General features: G+C 29.2%; 2 protein-coding genes across 4 annotated transcripts in view; both read right to left on the bottom strand.

Annotated features, from left to right (window-relative positions):
- Positions 1-1,381: 1,381 nt before the first annotated feature.
- Positions 1,382-15,225, bottom strand: LOC147810932 (uncharacterized). The gene is made up of 4 exons (XM_087161017.1): positions 14,952-15,225; positions 10,422-10,658; positions 6,634-6,780; positions 1,382-3,271 (listed from the first exon to the last, which is right to left on the bottom strand). Exons 1-4 carry the CDS (start codon positions 15,111-15,113, stop codon positions 1,832-1,834), a joined length of 1,986 nt encoding a protein of 661 aa, XP_087017143.1. The 5' UTR covers positions 15,114-15,225; the 3' UTR covers positions 1,382-1,831.
- A 2,314-nt stretch (positions 15,226-17,539) lies between these two features.
- LOC107451805 (lysine-specific demethylase 2B) overlaps positions 17,540-24,857 on the bottom strand; it is a 43,307-nt gene continuing 35,989 nt past the window's right edge. For all 3 annotated transcript variants that reach the window (XM_087161016.1, XM_087161015.1, XM_021147955.3), the window contains exons 16-17: positions 22,792-22,938; positions 17,540-19,429 (exon numbers count right to left, since the gene is read on the bottom strand). In XM_087161016.1, coding sequence (XP_087017142.1) covers positions 17,990-19,429; positions 22,792-22,938 — 1,587 coding nt within the window. In that variant the 3' untranslated portion in view covers positions 17,540-17,989. The remainder of the gene's footprint in view (positions 19,430-22,791; positions 22,939-24,857) is intronic.

The following is a 24,857-nucleotide window of genomic DNA, read 5'->3' as shown; positions in this document are numbered from 1 at the left end:
ATTTAAATTTCCTTTTTAAAGGAGATTTAAAAAAAAAAAAAAAAAAGCCCAGAAAGCAACGTGAAAAATTCTTTTGGTTGCTTAGCAACGAGAAGCACTATCTTTTCCCATCTTGTCATTCATTCAGTTTCTTTATGGTTGTTATAAATTATTTCCCCTTCTATGGCGAGGTAATTTGGCATATTTTTAAACCATCGCCAGATATATAAATCCCTATTGCGACCTAATTTACAACCCATTTTTTTCGAAATTTTGTCTACCCCCCCTATTTTAAAGGTCAGGATTCCAAATATGTAAAAAAAAATACATGTTTATTCAGAGAAAGTACGTTTTTGTGTCTGATTTCGTAACTTAATTAATAGTTAGCACTAATTAATTAGCATATTTGAGGTCACCCCCGGGAACCATTAAGATTGACACTTAGATCGTGAAAATCCGATCATTAGAACAAAAGTTATTCAGGGTGATATCTTTTTTTTTTGCGGACTGTACTTGGAGGGAATTAAACTTGAAATCCTTCAATGCTGATAAGGGATCAAATTCGTAGAGGCAATAAAGCAACACGAAAAAATAATTACACATCCTTAAATTATAGCCATAAAAAATAGTGCTACACTTAATTATTTGTTTTTTACCAGCTTATGAGGTAAGAAAAAAGTTAGTTTTTTTTCCTCGATATCAAAAATAAATATGAGCAAAATATTGTACTTATTACACACACGATAACCTTACAACCTTTAAACTATCAGTCACTGGAATTCATTTCATTTTAATCTGCATACAAGAATACCTCGCTTTTTTGCATAAGAATGGCAGTTCCATAAATATGACAAAATGTAAACTTTTTTAAATTCCAAATAGACGCCCAGTGGCTGAGTGGTAGCGCTTCGCGCTCCCGTGCCACAGGTCCTGGGTTTGATCCTCGGGCAGGGTTGACTCAGCCTTTCATCCCTTCAGTGGGTCGATAAATGAATACCAAGCATGCTTGGGAACTAAACACTGGGGGTATTGCGTTCGGCTGACCACCTAACCGGAGCATCTGCTTCTGTACCCCAGAGCCCAAGGTCAAGAAAACTGAGATGGGCACAGTAGGCCTTGGCCCTCTATGGGCTGTCGCGCCAGAGTTTTAGTTTAGTTTAACTTCCAAATAATTAGTGCTAGTGACTTTTATTCTATTCAGACTAGAACATAGAAAATAACATTTCATATAAGTTTCTCATACTCACCAATTTAGAAATTACAGAGTGTAATTAGCATGCCTTAACGTACAATCCATACCAAATTTAGTGGTTTTATATGCCAATTTACGGTAATCTTGAATTATAGCTCTAAGCGACATCGCTATATTGTTCTGGTTATGGAAGCAAAAAGAAACCACAAATTAAAATAAGACAAAACTTTTTTATGGGTTTCTGATCACAATACAGGAACATTACATATGTAAAATCAATTTAAAATAAACATAGAAACATGAACAAAAACATTTCTGGTTCACAATGACATTCTTTCAGAAAAAGAAATAATATATCCGCTTATTTGTATGTACATTAAAATATCATGAATATACAATATGAAACATTTTAATGAGTATTTCAAATGTTAAACATAAAACACAATGGTTACAATTGAAAATATACAAGTGCTTCTTAAGATGATGATTATGATAGCTTCTTATGATTTTTTTTATATTTATAATATCTCACACAAAAAGAAGCTTATTAAAATAAGAGTCTCAAAGCAATTAATCTGAAACGATGTTCGTGTCAACACTATTAAAATAATTTTAGTTAATGAGCTCTGCATTGTCTAATACCTACAGTGAAAATATAGATTAAATATGCCTTTTTATAAACTTAGCTTCTTTTTGAATAAGTGTCAGCCGATTTTGACCTACGAACTTTGAACACGCAGCTTCAGTAACTTGGCCACAGTCCCTGAGATCGAGATAATTGAGGTGCGTACAGCGTTTCAGGGCATCGAGACTGGTGTCCGTAATGTTGGAACAAGACGAGACGTCTAACGATTGTAATCGTGCTGATTTTGCTGCTCCTAAAACAGCAATACCCATGTCTGTAACTTTATGACAATGGCTTAGATCCAGTTTTGATAGTAGAGGCAAGTGGTGAGCTAACAATCTTACAGATACATCAGAGATATCGGCTCCCGCAAGTTTAACTTCAGTTAAATGACGTAACCTTGTTTTATTCTCAATAAAACCTGGCCTGGAATCGGGTGGGGCAGCTAGGAGATCCCTTATGACAGAATCATTCAATCCTTCAACCCAGCTAAGGTCAAGGGAACGCAAAAGAGGGCAGTTACACGTACACAGAGCTAAAATAGAAGCAGAGGAACAACCGCTCACGACTAGTTCCTTCATCTGGGGAAGTCTGGCGATGAGCCACGCCAACTGCCTTCGAGATAAATTAGTCCAACTAAGGTTGAGGGTAACGGGTTGTCGTCGCACTATTCCAATCAGCGTGCTAGCTGTTATTTTCTTACGTGTAAGGTCCATCATCCTCCACAGTCTAGGGTCAACAGACCAGCGATTCCAAGTTTTGCAAACCAATTGACAGGTGTACAAGTCTTTTACAGACAGGAACTGAAAAACTGGTAGCATGACTTCCTTTTCAACTGCTAAGTTCTCAGAACCAGGATAAGAATTCCTCATTTTTTCTTCGTTGTTATCTTCTACTATGGGAGCTGGACGAACGACATACTTCGGTTTCTTCAGGTGAGGGCTATCCTGCAGCATAGAGCAGATCTTATTACTTTGGGTGTTTGGTAATTTATCTGGATTCTTGTCTGACTTTATAAGTTTCTCTGCAGAAATTCTTGCAATTTCTGTTTTTTCATCATCAGCGAAGCTGTGAGCAACTTCATGCTTTATTTTGATATCACCCAGAGATTGAACAAATTTCATTTCTTTAAGTAATGGTTTGCTATTATTAGCCTCTTCTGATTTTCCAAAATTCTTCTTTATTAGTAAATTTTTCTTCAGCCCTTTCAAATTCCGGAAGAGTCTTTCACGGGCCGTTTCGCCATGGCGTCTGATCGGCATCCCGATGGGTAGCTTAGACTTTGCTCTTATTTCAAGTTTTTCATTTATATTTTTGACACGCAGTACCTTGCCTTGTTCATTCTTTATGGATTTTTTCAAATGTAAAGGGTATCGTGCACAAGATCGAACATGAGATGGAGAAACAGTTTGTTTCTTAATACGATCAAAGCCTTCTTTGATTTGGGTAGATACGCAACCATTATTGATTTCTTCCTAAAAATTTAAAAGTTTTTTGTTAAAAAATGAAAATGCTGTTCATGTTGCATTGATAATAGTTAAGAGTGTGACACCAAGCAAGCACAAACAAGTCATTTTGAAAGGATTGATGCAGAAAGTAAAAAAGATTTAGCAAGCTTTTAAATTTTTAAACGATGGCCATGCAACCAAGGAGGATACTATTTCCCAACATGCACTATCAAAGCAGAAAACATAAGACAAATGCTAAATGAAAACAACCAAATTTATTATGCTTTTATTATTCAATTAAAAATTCCAATAAGCAGCAACAAAAGAAAACAAGTGCAAAATGAACAATGAGTGAGTTAAACAAAAAGAAAAAAAAAGGAAGATTCAATGATCATGATTCATTGAAAAGTAAATCACAATTAGTAACAATATTTCGACAAAATAAATGCAAAATAAACATCAACATATTAAAATAATAATAATAAAAAGAAAAGACAAGATTATGAATGGAAAATACAAATGTTGCCAAAAAGAAATCATAAAAGTTTTAAAATATGCTATTTTATACATTTGTAATGATTGAAGATAAAAATGGTAAGGCATTTATTTACAAGAGATTAATGAGACTGAAATTTTACACATTTAGAACAAATTATAACAGCGTTTAGAACATGGAAATTCAACACTCTTAAACTCGTGCAAAGAACTCATCAGTTTATCAAATTTTACTACACTTAATGCATATGGTGGGGGGGGGGGGGAGACTAGAAATACTTGTATAATATAAAGCATAAATGTTTGTCCCTTTATTTAAAAGGTTTTCATCTGAAAGCAAAATTTTAATTACACATTTAATGACAAAAATGAATAAATTTTTAGATTACGAAAATAGAATATTTAATAATAAAATCTAAAATAAAGTTTAAGGTCAGATATTTCTGAAATGCAATATTTTAAATTTTGAAAAGGTGCTTTATTATACCCGATATGTTATTTATTGCAACTAGAAATAATTGAAATTTTCCAAAAAATTTTTCATGAATAAAATTCAATGAATTCTTGGAAGTATAAAGCTATAACCACATCAACTATAATAAAGTTGATGAATGACATAAATGAATAAACTTTCAGATAAGGAGGAAAATAGAATACTTAATAATAAAATACAAATGAAGTTTGAGGCTAGATATTTCTGAAATGCAATAAGTTTGAAAGTTTCAAACAATACAATTTCAGTACAACATGGAAATAAAGCTAGAATATTGTCCCTATTTTGTATCAGCCATGGTAGTGGAAAATAGGGAATAACTTAATACTAGCATGTATAACATTAACAAAGAAAAAAAAAACTCTGACGTGATGAAACGGTAGTAAGATTTAGAATGTATATATTGGATGGTTTGAAATTTACATAATGAAATTTCCACGAAAGGTGAGGTAGGAAACTATTCTAAATTACAAGAACGCAAAACTAACAATTTACAGAAAATATGCCTTTTGATTATAATTACAGAGCAAATAGTAGCTTATACCAGAAAAGTAAAATAAATAAAAACAATGTTTTTATTAAGATTATGCCAACAATTTAACGGATAAACAAATTAAAACATATAAATACACAAAAGGGAGAGAAAAAAAAGAATAATAGTGAGCATCAACATGATTTACTAAAATGCTCACTCTGTTTAACTATAATATTTACAAAACTCTGAAGAACAGGAACAAATCTAGGATAATATATATTATATCACAAATATCCAAGTATCACAATAATTTTCAGCAGCATTAACATATGAAACTGCCAAATTGTCTTCTCATATCGGAAAACATACTATACCAGTTAATTTCAACAGAAAATAACTTTAAGTGAATCCCACCAGTCTTTAGTACGTTTTGTATTTTTCTGAAAAGAAAAACTGAACTAAATCTTTAGCTATCAACTTCAGAATTTCTCATTAATTTCTCTCAAATTCTAAATAAAAAAAAATAATAACAAAATATTAAATCAGAATTTTTTTTTGCAAATCATACAAATTAAAAGACAAGTGCCAAAATGAAAATAAAATTCCAAAAAGATTAAGTTTTTAGCAATAATAATAAAATAGGAAGAAACAAGTCAAAATTTTGAATAAATACGTAGGATACTGAAATGTAGATTTAAACTACTTATTTTATTCCAAAGACTTGGGAGAAACGATGAATCTTTAATTTAATTCAAGAAGACAAAATATCAAAATAAATATTTTGGGCTAAAAATATTCTTAATTTATTTAGTACAACCAAAACTAAACATTAGACGAACAAGACAGCAAATCACTTTTATTAAACCAATAGTCATGAAGACCTAATACGCAAGAATTAATTTAATTTTTAACATAAAATTTTCCCGTTGGTCATTTTTGCATGAAGTCATAGAAATATCATAGATACGTGAATAAAAAATTACTAACTTTAAACCAATTATTCATATCAAGTATGATTGTATTTAATTTTTGGCATAATGATTTCAAGCCTATTCAATTAATGATGAAATAAAAAAATTAAAAAACAATCAGCAAATATATATGTAGAGCTAATATTAAATTGTAATGAAGTTTTAATATTAAAACGCAAATAAAATTTTTTTATTGATATTTCATTAGAAACATTTTATGTAAATGATAATATAAGAGTTAATTAACTCTATAATAGTAGTATTAAGCTTGTCTATCTTTTATTGACTAAAAGAAATAAAAGTTTTTTTTAAAAAATTACTTAGAACACACACGCAGACAGATAAATAACTTAGTATTTAAGCTAAGAATTTTATTATTAATTGTTTTAGTATGAAGCCAGAGACATTATTGAATCATAAAAGAAAGACTAACTTCAAACCAATTATTGTGAAGTAAGGTCAATGTAGTGTTGCAATCTGGTTGGGTTAGAGACAATATCTCGGTATGTGTATTCAATTTTAGAGAAATTCAAAAAATATCCCAGCATTAAAAACGTTTTTCATTTTTAATTTTCAGAACTAATTTTCTATACAAATGAAGATTGTTTTAAGATGTTGATAATGAAAATTAGTTAAACCATCAATTGCTTTCAACATATTCCCTAATTAAAAAAAATTTCGAGAGGATAAAAGGTCTCTTTACAAATTGAAGAAAAAAACTTAACAAATAAAGAATTGTTTATCAATTTCTGAAGAAAAATGTACTGCAGAAGATAAGTTATTTTAACTCGCTACATAGAATGATTTTTTGAATCTTCATTTATTTTAATAAAAAACTGATGATTGCAAGAATACGAATTTAGTTGTCAAAATTATTAAAGAACGATAACGAAATAACAGCAAACACAAATAAAATACAATTGTGATTAGTAATAAAAAAAGATTCGATTCATACCTCTTTATCAGATAATAAGGAATACTTTCTACTGATAGGTTGCACATTCCCATGAGTGTAAGGAAAATTGTTTTTATTATCTTCTGAATCATAATTTGATTCATCAATCACTTCTTGCTTAATTGGAGGTAACAGTTCAACTTTTACCTGTTAAAATAAGAACATGAAACACTTTCACAGAACATTGTGACAACTTTCTTAAAATTTTTAATAATTACATTGATGGTATAAAGTTCTAGGTACATAGTTAATTCAACTGTAAACAAAATAGTTTACATCACATTACAGACAAATAAAGATAGTTTTTTCCTCACTTCAGATTTATTAATTTTTTAGGATTAGGTTTCACACAAATACACACATATCATTTGTATAGAAAAGCTGAAGAGAGAAAATCTATGTACATTAAACTACATAGGCAACACCGATAAAAGCTTTAAAATTAAAAAGGTTAAGATCATAAGTTTGATTTTTAAAAAAATTTTAATTATGTAGAAAAGAAAATTAAACATAAGCTTTTAAGTTTACAGAAAACCAAGTTATTTTGTTATTAGCGTACAGTGCACAAATAAGTAGAGAAATGGAACACTCTGAATAACTTTTGAACAAATATTCCAGTTTTACGTAGTAGGACTTAATCTTAATGGTTCGAGTTGGTGATCTCAAATATGCTAATAGTTATAATGCAGACAATATTTTCGGTAATGAAACCAGACATAAAAACATACTTTCTCTGAATAAACATATCTCTTTTTTTCCAACAGATTCGGATTTCTGACCCTCAAAATATATGGGGTATCGGCAATCTGGGAAATATGGTTCCAACAGTTTCGTCAGAAGAGCTGCGTATTTCTTCATATTTTGAGAACTTTTTAAGCGAAATGTACAAATTTTAACATTATTTTTAATAATGTAGTTTTATGTTGTAAAATACAAAATTTGAACAAAATAGCTAGAATATTTCCGAAGATAGTATTTTAAATATATGATTCAATTTTAACCACATAAAACTATTCTTTAAAAAGATGCAAAATTCGTATACCTTACAATTTGACTTTTTTAACTTGCATTAAATAAAATAATAAAAAACAATAAATGTTTATTTTTTAGATTAAATTATCGTTGAATAAACGAAGTTCAGAATCGAGTGCAGAAATTTTTCCAATTTGCTTTAAAAGTTCTTGAGATATGACGAAATACACAAAAAGTAAAATTAACTTTAAAGGGTTCAAAATTTTGAACTCTCTTTTGACCAAGCTATTGAAACTATATTTCTCAGAATGCAGCTACACCTATATTTTAGGATCAAAAATCAAAATCCATAGCAAAAAATATGTTTATTCAAAAAAGTAAATTTTTGTATCTTGTTTTGTAAATTAAAAAAAATATAGTACACACTCACTAATTATCATATTTGAGATCACTCCCTTGAACCTTTGAGTCCTAGTATGTGAAAACCCAATCATTAGATCATAATTTATTCAGGGTACTTATTATTAGGTAGTAGGTATTTATTTATTTATTATTTTTATATATTTATCAAAAACTGTGCCTTTTCTGTATCTTATAATATATTTATTTAAACAAAAATATACAAAAAGTTCCAATTTTTTTTTTTTTTTTTTTTTTTGTCTTTTTGATGCGTCTTGACATATTGTTTAAGATAACTTACATGTTTCTTAATTCTCTTAGCTCCCTATATAGCATGAAACATGCACTCAATTAAATAAATTAAAATTTAAAATACAATGTTACATAATGAAACACATTATCCTAATATCATATTTATGTAACACTCACGCAATGCAATTGAAAGATAAAAAAAAAAACAGGACAGGAAAAAAAATACTTCCTTTTAATTTATTTAAAACAAAATGTCAAATATTTTAAATACTAAATTAAAAGTAACTAAACAATTCAAACCTTCGTTAAACTATTAATTAAAGCTTTCAATAAACAATTACTCAAGGGTAATTAATACACTAAGTGAAAAACCCTGAAAATTTTCTATGCAAAATATCAATTTATATACCATACATGCTACGCATAAGATAATTTTAAATAAAATTTACTAATTAAATTACCAACCAACACTAATTCAAGAAAAACTTTGATTGCAATATTGCATTTTAAAATTGCATGAAAATGAATCTCAACATTGGATTTTTAAATCAAGACAAAATGAGTCACGATACAGGATTTTAAAATCTCATGAATATTGAAATCTGATATTGGATTTTAAAATTGCATGAATATGAATCCCGATATTGGGTTTTAAAAACTTTTTAATACGAATCGCGATGCATGATTTTTAGATTGCATGAATATGAATCACAATGCAGAGCTTTTAAATCCTGCATAGATACAAAAATCGATGTTTGATATTACAAATGCAGGAATACAAATCAAATTATTGGATTTTAAAAATGTGTGAATTTGAATTGTGACATTGGATTTTAAACTCTTGTGAATCACAATACTGTATTTTAAAAAAACGTTTTCTAAATCATGTGAATATGATTAGCAATGAATAACTTTTTAATTAGGTAAACACAGAGATCAATGTTTGATATTCAAAATCAAGTGAATACGAAACGTGATAATAGCGGATTCCGGAGCAGTTCCAAATAATCAAAAATCTGTGAAACCGCCAATATTGTATGTATGTAAACATCTCGTTAACAGGATTTAGCAAAAAATTCGAAATTTAAATTTTAGAATGAGGAATTTCATGAAAATATAAATGGATTATGTTTCTAATTAGCGAAAGCTCAAGAACTAATGATCTTAAGAAACGCAGCATTCAGCGATATTCCCAGAAAAATCATTTGCTCTGCTCGCAATTTTTAGATTCAGAAGGATGATACAAAAATCCTGGAATTCCGGGATACAATCACTCCGGATCACTTTTGTTCCATAAATATGCAAACATAATTAAAAAAAATAGCTACCTATTTTAAACATTTAATAAAATATTTTACAACTCTATTTAATATGCAAATAAACACTTAACATCCAAATGTTATTTAGTAATTCATCTAAAAAATAGATTCCCCCCTTTGCTTGCCTGTAATATGATAATGAATGGCATACTTCAGCATCATTTACATTATTATCATTGTTTAGTAGTAGATAAAATTTATGGAAGAAAAGGAATACAAATGATGAATGGGCTGCATAAAGAATAAAAAATATGCAAAAAAATACTCTTGATTTAAATTTATATCATAGTGGAACTTTAATAAAATAATATGCCATGAAAAAATTCAAAATGAATTTCAAATAAAGACTACCACAAACCTTGCTTTTATTGTAAACTTCAATTTATATGGGGGGTGTTAACTTTAACCCTTTCCTTCTCACTCCAATGAAAATGGAGTGAGGTTTCGCCCTCTATTTCTCGCTCCCGTGATATTCCCGGGCTGGAGTAATGCGCCAATAAGAATGAAACTAATTCATTTCTATTGCCCATAGAACATTTTATTTCTCATTTTACACAGCAGATGGCAGTACCAAGATATTTTTAAGGTGACTGTAGATAGTTAGTTTATTTTAAACTAGATGTCAGCACTAATCAAACACCTGTATAAAAAAAGAGGCACTTTTATGACCGTTTTCTTAAAAATTAACCGATCGTTAAGGGGTTAAAAAAAATGAATGATGCTTACGAAAAAAATGAATGAAGCTTAAATCAAAAATTGAAAAATAATTATAAATAGTCACATTTTATAAAAATTTTCTACACAGAAAATAAAAATATAACTGCCAAAAAATGATACAATACATACTTTTTTCTTTTGAGGCACCAAATCTAAAGGTTCACCATCGAATATCCTTTTATTAACTGCATCAGTCATGTCAGAATGTAAATGACTTTGATTAACTTCAATTTTCATATGATGCAAGTCCATAACTTCTTGAGCATCACTGATAGCAGAGCAGTCCATAATACCATTCTCATTACTTGAGATGGACAATCTAGATATATCACCACCTTTGGTATTCTTTCCTTTCATTTGTCTCGGCTATATAATAAAATATTTACATTTTAGTACATTTTACAAAATAAGTCATTAGGAACTGCCACTGTGAATAATTAAATTATTAACAGTAGATACATTTTAATTGTAGATAAAAGAAAAATTAGAAGAAACATTTATACTTAATTAGGTTAAAATCAGAAGTTTTAATAAATCTCACAGAGAGTAATATCAAACCATAAAACTGTGAGGGCAATTAATTGTTCAAAGTCTTTTAAATATGTTCAAACAAGTCTTTTAAATGGAAAACTAAAAAATTGAATATGAAGATGCAGCTTCATAGAAGAATGAAGGCCTAAACTTTAAATTCATTACTATAGGTGGGATGAAGAAAAATATTTATGTCAGAGAACCTACCTGCATTGGAAAAAAAAATTTCTAAATAATAATAAACAAATAAAAAATTTAATAAAAATTTTTTTAATGAAAAAGTTGTCGACCTTATAATTAGACAAAGGATATTTGAAATTGTAATATTTGGTTGCAACTTCTAGGGTCAAGAAAACTATTCAAAATCAATAATTCAAAGAGAATTTTATAAATGATAATAATAGAAACTAGTACTTGTTATATTAATAAAACAATAAAATAATGGTGACCTTGCAAACCCTATTGACCAGTTTTTCACTCTAAAAGTCAATTAGTCTTCATCCTGGGAAAAATCAAATTCAAATTGAACAGAGAAATTGCTTAATTTAAGTATAAAAGAAAATATTAATTAAAAGGAAATAAATCAGATACATCAGGATAGTGGCTTTTGAAATTTGAAGAAAATAAAGAGGAAAACATCACAACAAAGAGGTAAACAAAAAATAAGAGCAATGCTTGCTGGTTTGTAAACTCACTGATTAGTGAAATCAGTCATTTATTGTCAAATTTATGAAACTTAAGGGAATCGTTAGACAATAACATTGGAGTCAGTGGCGTACGCAAGGGAGGGGTTTAGGGGTTTGAACACCCCCTTTGAGATCAGACAAAATGGCAAAAATAAAAATTTTAGTAGAAATTATGCGGGTATTATTTTTTAAGACTATATATTTTTATTTGCCTTATGCCTACCTTTTTTTCTCACGGCATTTCTCAGAATACTGAAAAAAACATTTACTATAATAGGGTTGTACTTTTGAAACCAAATTCACTGTTATGGACTGGTTTCTTTCTGTTCTGCCAGTCGCGATAGTTTTCGAGACTGGCTGTCATTCGCGAGGTCTTTACGCGATGATTCTGGAATCTTAGACGTTCTGTCGTCTTTGAGACAATTCGAGAATTTTGGAATGCGGTGAAAAATTATATAAAAGGGGGAACGGAGTTCAATGTAAGTTTTTCTGCTGTACAGAAATGTGATACTTCTGTTGAAGAAAACGTTTCTAGCATAACAAAATCTGATGAATGTGGCCCTCAAAGTGTGAGAGAGTGGCCCTCAAAGTGTTACAGTAGAGAACCAATTATCCGGGATGCCTGGGACCATCGCTATCCCGGATGTCTGAATTTCCCGGTTTTCTGGATCGACCAAAAAGTGTCGTTAATCGATGTTTTATCGAACCCGAATTACAAGGAAAAAGTGTAATGCATAAAGTAAGAGAAAAAAGAAAGGTACTCCTAACTTTAAAAAGAAGAAAAAAATGGTAGAAAAATAACATTTAAAAGAATAAAAAAATTTGTAAGTTTAGACAAGAAGAACAAGATTAAAAAATACAAAATTCTCGTATTTATTTTTTAAAAATAATTACAATTCCTAAATTAACTAATATAAACAAAACCAATGGTTAAATAACGCAATATATTTCATACCTAATTATACGGGGGAATCGATAAAATAAAAGGAAAGCTTATTAATCTAAATAAAAACACTTGAAAATTATCGAAACGATAGTTAAAAAAAGCACAGCATAAATATTGAAACCCGGAACAAGGCAAGATCAACGGAATTTTAAAATAAACCTAATGATAAAATTTATGAATAAAAAGAATTAATTTATTGAGTGCGAAATTTATCGCGAAAAGAAAAAAAAAAAAAATCAAACTTAGTGGAATCAGAAAAACAAAGCTGCAATCTGCTTCAGAAAATAATCCTATGTTTAAATTAATAAACAATTCTCCTTTTATTTATTTTTTTTGTTGTTGATAAAAACACGATATTTAATTACAGCAGATGTGATTCTACGTCAATAAAAACTTGCAAATGATACCGCACTTGAATTTATTCAGAAGAAAAAGATTTTATTTTTATTAATCGATGTCAAATAGATAAATATATTTTTCTCTTTCATCTTCTGTTCACTGATATGCATGCAATGCATTTTCCCCACCCCCCTCGTAAATTAAACAAAAAACAAAATCAGCATGCCACACCCTTGAGCTTGATTGACGGCCTAAAGGAGAAAATAAAACATTCCTCCCTTCCCTGCCTTCAAGGTCACGGAGGAAATGACGTTTCTCTGGGTAAACGGGGGAAAAAAATTCTCCCCTTCCTTACATTTTCCTCTACTCAACTTCAAGGATGAGTTCATTTCCGCTTTTTTTCATAATTGTTCTAGTTTAAAATGGCGGGAAAACCGATCAAAATTTTTCCCGGTTTTCTGGTTTCCCGGTTATCTGGATACCGGATAAATGGTTCTCTACTGTACTTTCCACCCATATGACATTGGACTTTTTTCAGAAGATATTACATGCAAGAAGATATTACATTATGTTCTTAAACTTAAAAAATTAAATCAAAATTTAACTAAACAATGTTGTCTAAATAAAAAGTCAAAATTGTCTAGCTGTCTAAATTAGGGAACTAATAGTGCTTTATTACATAATCGAATTTCTTTTAGTAGCTTCAGAAAATTATGAACACCCCCCTTGAAAAAATTCTGCGTACGCCACTGATTGGAGTTAAGATTGATTGTTAGGTTAACTGCTCTCAGATGTGCAAAGATTGTTTTCCACCTTCAAATAAATGGCATTATTTTGGAGGTAGATGGGTTTATCTAAGTGTTCTGTGTGTTTTTAAATGGTAAATTCATGAACAATTTTACTAATACTACATACCTATATATCTATCTTAGGGTTTATCACAGAGTTCCTTGTGTTTTTTAATAGTAAATTCATAAACAATTTTATTAATACTACATATCTATATATCTTATCTTAGTGTTCCTTGTTTTTTTTAATAGTAAATTCATGAGCAATTTTACCAATACCACAAACCTATATAAAATTAAGCAGTATATACACCTTAAAATTGCACTACCATGAATTTCTAATTCTTTTGTAAACGCTAACTGTATATATTTCTGTGTTATTGTGTTTTAGGATACGTCACATGGTGATATCGGCAACATTGCCGATATTCGGGAGGGCGATAAAGTTAGCAATCAGTAGTAGTAGATTTGGCTTGACATTTTTTAAAATCGTATCACGGAGATGTAAATGGAAGTATGAGAGAATCAAACGAATTGAATGATCTAGGCAAGATTGTATTGGAGGTGGATACTTGATGTTGCGATGATGATTTTTGTTAGCAGAGATAGGAGAAGTGCATTGATGCAATGAATGTTTTATTGGTCTTTTGTTTTTCTATGCAACATTTTCTGCTGAAATCTAAGTATTAAATTTCAGTTTAAGGTTTGAATTTCGCGAGACACTTTAGTTTCTGCGGAATAAATGTTATAGTAGGCATTATTTTGAATAGAAAGTTGAATGTCTGTTAAGAAAAAGATATGTTGTGAGCAATAAGAGTTAATATGATTGTGGACTCAATTTTTTATTGTTGTGCATTTGATAAAAGAATGACTATAGATAAATTTCAGTTTAGTATCAATGTATTTTGAAGAAAAGGAAATTTTAAAGGTAAGTAACTTCAAAATGTATCTCTTTTATATGCCTCTAAAGTATCATCAAATAATAATTTTGTGTCTATAAATTGCTATAAGTTTAGTTTTTTCAGTTTCGCTCTTTTTATGCCACTGCTTGGCATATATCTTTTAGGTATACACTACACTGGTGTTTTTTTAAGGTTAAATGCAACCTTATACATTTCAGTAATCTTTTGCATTTATTTTATAGTTATAGGTAACGATCTTCTATTTTTTTTTAAAAACAAATTCTTGGCAACTATCATAAAAATATCATTTTAACATTGACAACAGTTTGGTAACAAGCTTAAACACATCACAAAAGAATTTTTCAATCACGCCACGCATGTAACATATTACTGATACATAGTTTAACAAGTTAGCACCCGTATCTTAGTAAACATTAAAAAAAACACAGTAAATACTAAAAAATTACCTTTATCTGATCTGGTTTGCCATTTCTACAACATTTAGGACACTCCCAACTATTGGGTAGGTCATCATTTATGCAACTTTCCATGGGAAGGTCAGAATTTTCATGATTTAACGAAGTTACTATTTTCTCCGATAAAAACAGAATAATAAATTCAAAAAGCATTATAATCACATTATATAAAATAGGTATAACCAAAACACTGCAGTAAGAACGCACTTTAATACAAAACCCCTCTATTTAAGCTTTTAGCTCAATTTCCGCTTTTGGTTTCATATTTTGTAATGTGGCAATCTTTTTCGAAAATATTTTAAATAATTCTTTAAAAATTTCACGTACATGTAATAAGTTCATTTGAATTCGCAGCTCGCTTTATAGATTTCGTTTCATGTTTTATTCTGTTTCTTCTTTATACTTAATTTTCTGATTTCGCTTGGTATTTTTACTTATTGTGTTCCATTATGTTTGTAATTTTTTTGTAAAATTTTTTTGAGTGCTTCTCAAACTATTGCATTGATATATTTTACTTTGGCTATATTGATACAATAATAGAAAGTACTATTTTTTTGCTGATATAATCGTGTAAGCTGATAAAAAGATTATATCTTTTATTTTCCGGATATTTTTAGAATTTTTTTTCCGGTTTCTTGCTGTTTTATTTTTTATTATTATTTTTCTTCCCCCCTTTTTTATTGTTCCGTAATTTTTCCCAAGTTTTTTCTACATTTTGAACTTATTTACTTATTTTATGAGTTCTATTTACTTGCAGCTTATGCGCAATAAATAAAACTTATTATTTTTCGTAATTTTCTTCGTGTTTTTTTTGTTTTTATTTATTATGATATATATATATATATATATCAAAATGCTTCTAAAATGCCTTATAACATTTATTAAGTTTTACAATTTTATCGAAAATAAATACCGTGATTTCTATAAAATTTTGCGATTATGCATCAGAATAGCTATCTTTTTTCAGGTCCACCTTTGCTTGATCACTTTTTTTTCCTTTCCTAAGAAACTCGAAGTGCGGGGCAAAAGCATTTAACCTTACAACTCTTCATAAATTTATGATAAGTTATGAAAATTTGGTTTTAATTCAAAACTGTCATACAAATTACATTAAAACAGCTTTACAAAAATAAATAATGTCAGATAAAAATTCAAAGATTCTATAATCTTGGAGAATCAAAAATAATTTATTAATTTATTTAAATTTCCTTTTTAAAGGAGATTTAAAAAAAAAAAAAAAAAAGCCCAGAAAGCAACGTGAAAAATTCTTTTGGTTGCTTAGCAACGAGAAGCACTATCTTTTCCCATCTTGTCATTCATTCAGTTTCTTTATGGTTGTTATAAATTATTTCCCCTTCTATGGCGAGGTAATTTGGCATATTTTTAAACCATCGCCAGATATATAAATCCCTATTGCGACCTAATTTACAACCCATTTTTTTCGAAATTTTGTCTACCCCCCCTATTTTAAAGGTCAGGATTCCAAATATGTAAAAAAAAATACATGTTTATTCAGAGAAAGTACGTTTTTGTGTCTGATTTCGTAACTTAATTAATAGTTAGCACTAATTAATTAGCATATTTGAGGTCACCCCCGGGAACCATTAAGATTGACACTTAGATCGTGAAAATCCGATCATTAGAACAAAAGTTATTCAGGGTGATATCTTTTTTTTTTTGCGGACTGTACTTGGAGGGAATTAAACTTGAAATCCTTCAATGCTGATAAGGGATCAAATTCGTAGAGGCAATAAAGCAACACGAAAAAATAATTACACATCCTTAAATTATAGCCATAAAAAATAGTGCTACACTTAATTATTTGTTTTTTACCAGCTTATGAGGTAAGAAAAAAGTTAGTTTTTTTTCCTCGATATCAAAAATAAATATGAGCAAAATATTGTACTTATTACACACACGATAACCTTACAACCTTTAAACTATCAGTCACTGGAATTCATTTCATTTTAATCTGCATACAAGAATACCTCGCTTTTTTGCATAAGAATGGCAGTTCCATAAATATGACAAAATGTAAACTTTTTTAAATTCCAAATAGACGCCCAGTGGCTGAGTGGTAGCGCTTCGCGCTCCCGTGCCACAGGTCCTGGGTTTGATCCTCGGGCAGGGTTGACTCAGCCTTTCATCCCTTCAGTGGGTCGATAAATGAATACCAAGCATGCTTGGGAACTAAACACTGGGGGTATTGCGTTCGGCTGACCACCTAACCGGAGCATCTGCTTCTGTACCCCAGAGCCCAAGGTCAAGAAAACTGAGATGGGCACAGTAGGCCTTGGCCCTCTATGGGCTGTCGCGCCAGAGTTTTAGTTTAGTTTAACTTCCAAATAATTAGTGCTAGTGACTTTTATTCTATTCAGACTAGAACATAGAAAATAACATTTCATATAAGTTTCTCATACTCACCAATTTAGAAATTACAGAGTGTAATTAGCATGCCTTAACGTACAATCCATACCAAATTTAGTGGTTTTATATGCCAATTTACGGTAATCTTGAATTATAGCTCTAAGCGACATCGCTATATTGTTCTGGTTATGGAAGCAAAAAGAAACCACAAATTAAAATAAGACAAAACTTTTTTATGGGTTTCTGATCACAATACAGGAACATTACATATGTAAAATCAATTTAAAATAAACATAGAAACATGAACAAAAACATTTCTGGTTCACAATGACATTCTTTCAGAAAAAGAAATAATATATCCGCTTATTTGTATGTACATTAAAATATCATGAATATACAATATGAAACATTTTAATGAGTATTTCAAATGTTAAACATAAAACACAATGGTTACAATTGAAAATATACAAGTGCTTCTTAAGATGATGATTATGATAGCTTCTTATGATTTTTTTTATATTTATAATATCTCACACAAAAAGAAGCTTATTAAAATAAGAGTCTCAAAGCAATTAATCTGAAACGATGTTCGTGTCAACACTATTAAAATAATTTTAGTTAATGAGCTCTGCATTGTCTAATACCTACAGTGAAAATATAGATTAAATATGCCTTTTTATAAACTTAGCTTCTTTTTGAATAAGTGTCAGCCGATTTTGACCTACGAACTTTGAACACGCAGCTTCAGTAACTTGGCCACAGTCCCTGAGATCGAGATAATTGAGGTGCGTACAGCGTTTCAGGGCATCGAGACTGGTGTCCGTAATGTTGGAACAAGACGAGACGTCTAACGATTGTAATCGTGCTGATTTTGCTGCTCCTAAAACAGCAATACCCATGTCTGTAACTTTATGACAATGGCTTAGATCCAGTTTTGATAGTAGAGGCAAGTGGTGAGCTAACAATCTTACAGATACATCAGAGATATCGGCTCCCGCAAGTTTAACTTCAGTTAAATGACGTAACCTTGTTTTATTCTCAATAAAACCTGGCCTGGAATCGGGTGGGGCAGCTAGGAGATCCCTTATGACAGAATCATTCAATCCTTCAACCCAGCTAAGGTCAAGGGAACGCAAAAGAGGGCAGTTACACGTACACAGAGCTAAAATAGAAGCAGAGGAACAACCGCTCACGACTAGTTCCTTCATCTGGGGAAGTCTGGCGATGAGCCACGCCAACTGCCTTCGAGATAAATTAGTCCAACTAAGGTTGAGGGTAACGGGTTGTCGTCGCACTATTCCAATCAGCGTGCTAGCTGTTATTTTCTTACGTGTAAGGTCCATCATCCTCCACAGTCTAGGGTCAACAGACCAGCGATTCCAAGTTTTGCAAACCAATTGACAGGTGTACAAGTCTTTTACAGACAGGAACTGAAAAACTGGTAGCATGACTTCCTTTTCAACTGCTAAGTTCTCAGAACCAGGATAAGAATTCCTCATTTTTTCTTCGTTGTTATCTTCTACTATGGGAGCTGGACGAACGACATACTTCGGTTTCTTCAGGTGAGGGCTATCCTGCAGCATAGAGCAGATCTTATTACTTTGGGTGTTTGGTAATTTATCTGGATTCTTGTCTGACTTTATAAGTTTCTCTGCAGAAATTCTTGCAATTTCTGTTTTTTCATCATCAGCGAAGCTGTGAGCAACTTCATGCTTTATTTTGATATCACCCAGAGATTGAACAAATTTCATTTCTTTAAGTAATGGTTTGCTATTATTAGCCTCTTCTGATTTTCCAAAATTCTTCTTTATTAGTAAATTTTTCTTCAGCCCTTTCAAATTCCGGAAGAGTCTTTCACGGGCCGTTTCGCCATGGCGTCTGATCGGCATCCCGATGGGTAGCTTAGACTTTGCTCTTATTTCAAGTTTTTCATTTATATTTTTGACACGCAGTACCTTGCCTTGTTCATTCTTTATGGATTTTTTCAAATGTAAAGGGTATCGTGCACAAGATCGAACATGAGATGGAGAAACAGTTTGTTTCTTAATACGATCAAAGCCTTCTTTGATTTGGGTAGATACGCAACCATTATTGATTTCTTCCTAAAAATTTAAAAGTTTTTTGTTAAAAAATGAAAATGCTGTTCATGTTGCATTGATAATAGTTAAGAGTGTGACACCAAGCAAGCACAAACAAGTCATTTTGAAAGGATTGATGCAGAAAGTAAAAAAGATTTAGCAAGCTTTTAAATTTTTAAACGATGGCCATGCAACCAAGGAGGATACTATTTCCCAACATGCACTATCAAAGCAGAAAACATAAGACAAATGCTAAATGAAAACAACCAAATTTATTATGCTTTTATTATTCAATTAAAAATTCCAATAAGCAGCAACAAAAGAAAACAAGTGCAAAATGAACAATGAGTGAGTTAAACAAAAAGAAAAAAAAAGGAAGATTCAATGATCATGATTCATTGAAAAGTAAATCACAATTAGTAACAATATTTCGACAAAATAAATGCAAAATAAACATCAACATATTAAAATAATAATAATAAAAAGAAAAGACAAGATTATGAATGGAAAATACAAATGTTGCCAAAAAGAAATCATAAAAGTTTTAAAATATGCTATTTTATACATTTGTAATGATTGAAGATAAAAATGGTAAGGCATTTATTTACAAGAGATTAATGAGACTGAAATTTTACACATTTAGAACAAATTATAACAGCGTTTAGAACATGGAAATTCAACACTCTTAAACTCGTGCAAAGAACTCATCAGTTTATCAAATTTTACTACACTTAATGCATATGGTGGGGGGGGGGGGGAGACTAGAAATACTTGTATAATATAAAGCATAAATGTTTGTCCCTTTATTTAAAAGGTTTTCATCTGAAAGCAAAATTTTAATTACACATTTAATGACAAAAATGAATAAATTTTTAGATTACGAAAATAGAATATTTAATAATAAAATCTAAAATAAAGTTTAAGGTCAGATATTTCTGAAATGCAATATTTTAAATTTTGAAAAGGTGCTTTATTATACCCGATATGTTATTTATTGCAACTAGAAATAATTGAAATTTTCCAAAAAATTTTTCATGAATAAAATTCAATGAATTCTTGGAAGTATAAAGCTATAACCACATCAACTATAATAAAGTTGATGAATGACATAAATGAATAAACTTTCAGATAAGGAGGAAAATAGAATACTTAATAATAAAATACAAATGAAGTTTGAGGCTAGATATTTCTGAAATGCAATAAGTTTGAAAGTTTCAAACAATACAATTTCAGTACAACATGGAAATAAAGCTAGAATATTGTCCCTATTTTGTATCAGCCATGGTAGTGGAAAATAGGGAATAACTTAATACTAGCATGTATAACATTAACAAAGAAAAAAAAAACTCTGACGTGATGAAACGGTAGTAAGATTTAGAATGTATATATTGGATGGTTTGAAATTTACATAATGAAATTTCCACGAAAGGTGAGGTAGGAAACTATTCTAAATTACAAGAACGCAAAACTAACAATTTACAGAAAATATGCCTTTTGATTATAATTACAGAGCAAATAGTAGCTTATACCAGAAAAGTAAAATAAATAAAAACAATGTTTTTATTAAGATTATGCCAACAATTTAACGGATAAACAAATTAAAACATATAAATACACAAAAGGGAGAGAAAAAAAAGAATAATAGTGAGCATCAACATGATTTACTAAAATGCTCACTCTGTTTAACTATAATATTTACAAAACTCTGAAGAACAGGAACAAATCTAGGATAATATATATTATATCACAAATATCCAAGTATCACAATAATTTTCAGCAGCATTAACATATGAAACTGCCAAATTGTCTTCTCATATCGGAAAACATACTATACCAGTTAATTTCAACAGAAAATAACTTTAAGTGAATCCCACCAGTCTTTAGTACGTTTTGTATTTTTCTGAAAAGAAAAACTGAACTAAATCTTTAGCTATCAACTTCAGAATTTCTCATTAATTTCTCTCAAATTCTAAATAAAAAAAAATAATAACAAAATATTAAATCAGAATTTTTTTTTGCAAATCATACAAATTAAAAGACAAGTGCCAAAATGAAAATAAAATTCCAAAAAGATTAAGTTTTTAGCAATAATAATAAAATAGGAAGAAACAAGTCAAAATTTTGAATAAATACGTAGGATACTGAAATGTAGATTTAAACTACTTATTTTATTCCAAAGACTTGGGAGAAACGATGAATCTTTAATTTAATTCAAGAAGACAAAATATCAAAATAAATATTTTGGGCTAAAAATATTCTTAATTTATTTAGTACAACCAAAACTAAACATTAGACGAACAAGACAGCAAATCACTTTTATTAAACCAATAGTCATGAAGACCTAATACGCAAGAATTAATTTAATTTTTAACATAAAATTTTCCCGTTGGTCATTTTTGCATGAAGTCATAGAAATATCATAGATACGTGAATAAAAAATTACTAACTTTAAACCAATTATTCATATCAAGTATGATTGTATTTAATTTTTGGCATAATGATTTCAAGCCTATTCAATTAATGATGAAATAAAAAAATTAAAAAACAATCAGCAAATATATATGTAGAGCTAATATTAAATTGTAATGAAGTTTTAATATTAAAACGCAAATAAAATTTTTTTATTGATATTTCATTAGAAACATTTTATGTAAATGATAATATAAGAGTTAATTAACTCTATAATAGTAGTATTAAGCTTGTCTATCTTTTATTGACTAAAAGAAATAAAAGTTTTTTTTAAAAAATTACTTAGAACACACACGCAGACAGATAAATAACTTAGTATTTAAGCTAAGAATTTTATTATTAATTGTTTTAGTATGAAGCCAGAGACATTATTGAATCATAAAAGAAAGACTAACTTCAAACCAATTATTGTGAAGTAAGGTCAATGTAGTGTTGCAATCTGGTTGGGTTAGAGACAATATCTCGGTATGTGTATTCAATTTTAGAGAAATTCAAAAAATATCCCAGCATTAAAAACGTTTTTCATTTTTAATTTTCAGAACTAATTTTCTATACAAATGAAGATTGTTTTAAGATGTTGATAATGAAAATTAGTTAAACCATCAATTGCTTTCAACATATTCCCTAATTAAAAAAAATTTCGAGAGGATAAAAGGTCTCTTTACAAATTGAAGAAAAAAACTTAACAAATAAAGAATTGTTTATCAATTTCTGAAGAAAAATGTACTGCAGAAGATAAGTTATTTTAACTCGCTACATAGAATGATTTTTTGAATCTTCATTTATTTTAATAAAAAACTGATGATTGCAAGAATACGAATTTAGTTGTCAAAATTATTAAAGAACGATAACGAAATAACAGCAAACACAAATAAAATACAATTGTGATTAGTAATAAAAAAAGATTCGATTCATACCTCTTTATCAGATAATAAGGAATACTTTCTACTGATAGGTTGCACATTCCCATGAGTGTAAGGAAAATTGTTTTTATTATCTTCTGAATCATAATTTGATTCATCAATCACTTCTTGCTTAATTGGAGGTAACAGTTCAACTTTTACCTGTTAAAATAAGAACATGAAACACTTTCACAGAACATTGTGACAACTTTCTTAAAATTTTTAATAATTACATTGATGGTATAAAGTTCTAGGTACATAGTTAATTCAACTGTAAACAAAATAGTTTACATCACATTACAGACAAATAAAGATAGTTTTTTCCTCACTTCAGATTTATTAATTTTTTAGGATTAGGTTTCACACAAATACACACATATCATTTGTATAGAAAAGCTGAAGAGAGAAAATCTATGTACATTAAACTACATAGGCAACACCGATAAAAGCTTTAAAATTAAAAAGGTTAAGATCATAAGTTTGATTTTTAAAAAAATTTTAATTATGTAGAAAAGAAAATTAAACATAAGCTTTTAAGTTTACAGAAAACCAAGTTATTTTGTTATTAGCGTACAGTGCACAAATAAGTAGAGAAATGGAACACTCTGAATAACTTTTGAACAAATATTCCAGTTTTACGTAGTAGGACTTAATCTTAATGGTTCGAGTTGGTGATCTCAAATATGCTAATAGTTATAATGCAGACAATATTTTCGGTAATGAAACCAGACATAAAAACATACTTTCTCTGAATAAACATATCTCTTTTTTTCCAACAGATTCGGATTTCTGACCCTCAAAATATATGGGGTATCGGCAATCTGGGAAATATGGTTCCAACAGTTTCGTCAGAAGAGCTGCGTATTTCTTCATATTTTGAGAACTTTTTAAGCGAAATGTACAAATTTTAACATTATTTTTAATAATGTAGTTTTATGTTGTAAAATACAAAATTTGAACAAAATAGCTAGAATATTTCCGAAGATAGTATTTTAAATATATGATTCAATTTTAACCACATAAAACTATTCTTTAAAAAGATGCAAAATTCGTATACCTTACAATTTGACTTTTTTAACTTGCATTAAATAAAATAATAAAAAACAATAAATGTTTATTTTTTAGATTAAATTATCGTTGAATAAACGAAGTTCAGAATCGAGTGCAGAAATTTTTCCAATTTGCTTTAAAAGTTCTTGAGATATGACGAAATACACAAAAAGTAAAATTAACTTTAAAGGGTTCAAAATTTTGAACTCTCTTTTGACCAAGCTATTGAAACTATATTTCTCAGAATGCAGCTACACCTATATTTTAGGATCAAAAATCAAAATCCATAGCAAAAAATATGTTTATTCAAAAAAGTAAATTTTTGTATCTTGTTTTGTAAATTAAAAAAAATATAGTACACACTCACTAATTATCATATTTGAGATCACTCCCTTGAACCTTTGAGTCCTAGTATGTGAAAACCCAATCATTAGATCATAATTTATTCAGGGTACTTATTATTAGGTAGTAGGTATTTATTTATTTATTATTTTTATATATTTATCAAAAACTGTGCCTTTTCTGTATCTTATAATATATTTATTTAAACAAAAATATACAAAAAGTTCCAATTTTTTTTTTTTTTTTTTTTTTGTCTTTTTGATGCGTCTTGACATATTGTTTAAGATAACTTACATGTTTCTTAATTCTCTTAGCTCCCTATATAGCATGAAACATGCACTCAATTAAATAAATTAAAATTTAAAATACAATGTTACATAATGAAACACATTATCCTAATATCATATTTATGTAACACTCACGCAATGCAATTGAAAGATAAAAAAAAAAACAGGACAGGAAAAAAAATACTTCCTTTTAATTTATTTAAAACAAAATGTCAAATATTTTAAATACTAAATTAAAAGTAACTAAACAATTCAAACCTTCGTTAAACTATTAATTAAAGCTTTCAATAAACAATTACTCAAGGGTAATTAATACACTAAGTGAAAAACCCTGAAAATTTTCTATGCAAAATATCAATTTATATACCATACATGCTACGCATAAGATAATTTTAAATAAAA

Source organism: Parasteatoda tepidariorum, chromosome 4 (assembly GCF_982258835.1).
Source record: "Parasteatoda tepidariorum strain Cologne lab strain chromosome 4, Ptep-v5.0, whole genome shotgun sequence".
In the NCBI taxonomy this organism is placed as follows: Eukaryota; Metazoa; Arthropoda; class Arachnida; order Araneae; family Theridiidae; genus Parasteatoda; species Parasteatoda tepidariorum.
This window is presented reverse-complemented; position numbering and strand designations above follow the sequence as displayed.

Excerpts from the sequence above, each read along its gene's own strand:
- LOC147810932 (XM_087161017.1), bottom strand. The coding sequence starts at position 15,113 with ATGCTTTTTGAATTTATTATTCTGTTTTTATCGGAGAAAATAGTAACT. Across the intron at positions 6,781-10,421 it reads TGGTGCCTCAAAAGAAAAAA|GTAAAAGTTGAACTGTTACC; the intron begins GTATGTATTGTA and ends TTATTTTAACAG. Across the intron at positions 3,272-6,633 it reads CCTTATTATCTGATAAAGAG|GAAGAAATCAATAATGGTTG; the intron begins GTATGAATCGAA and ends TTAAATTTTTAG.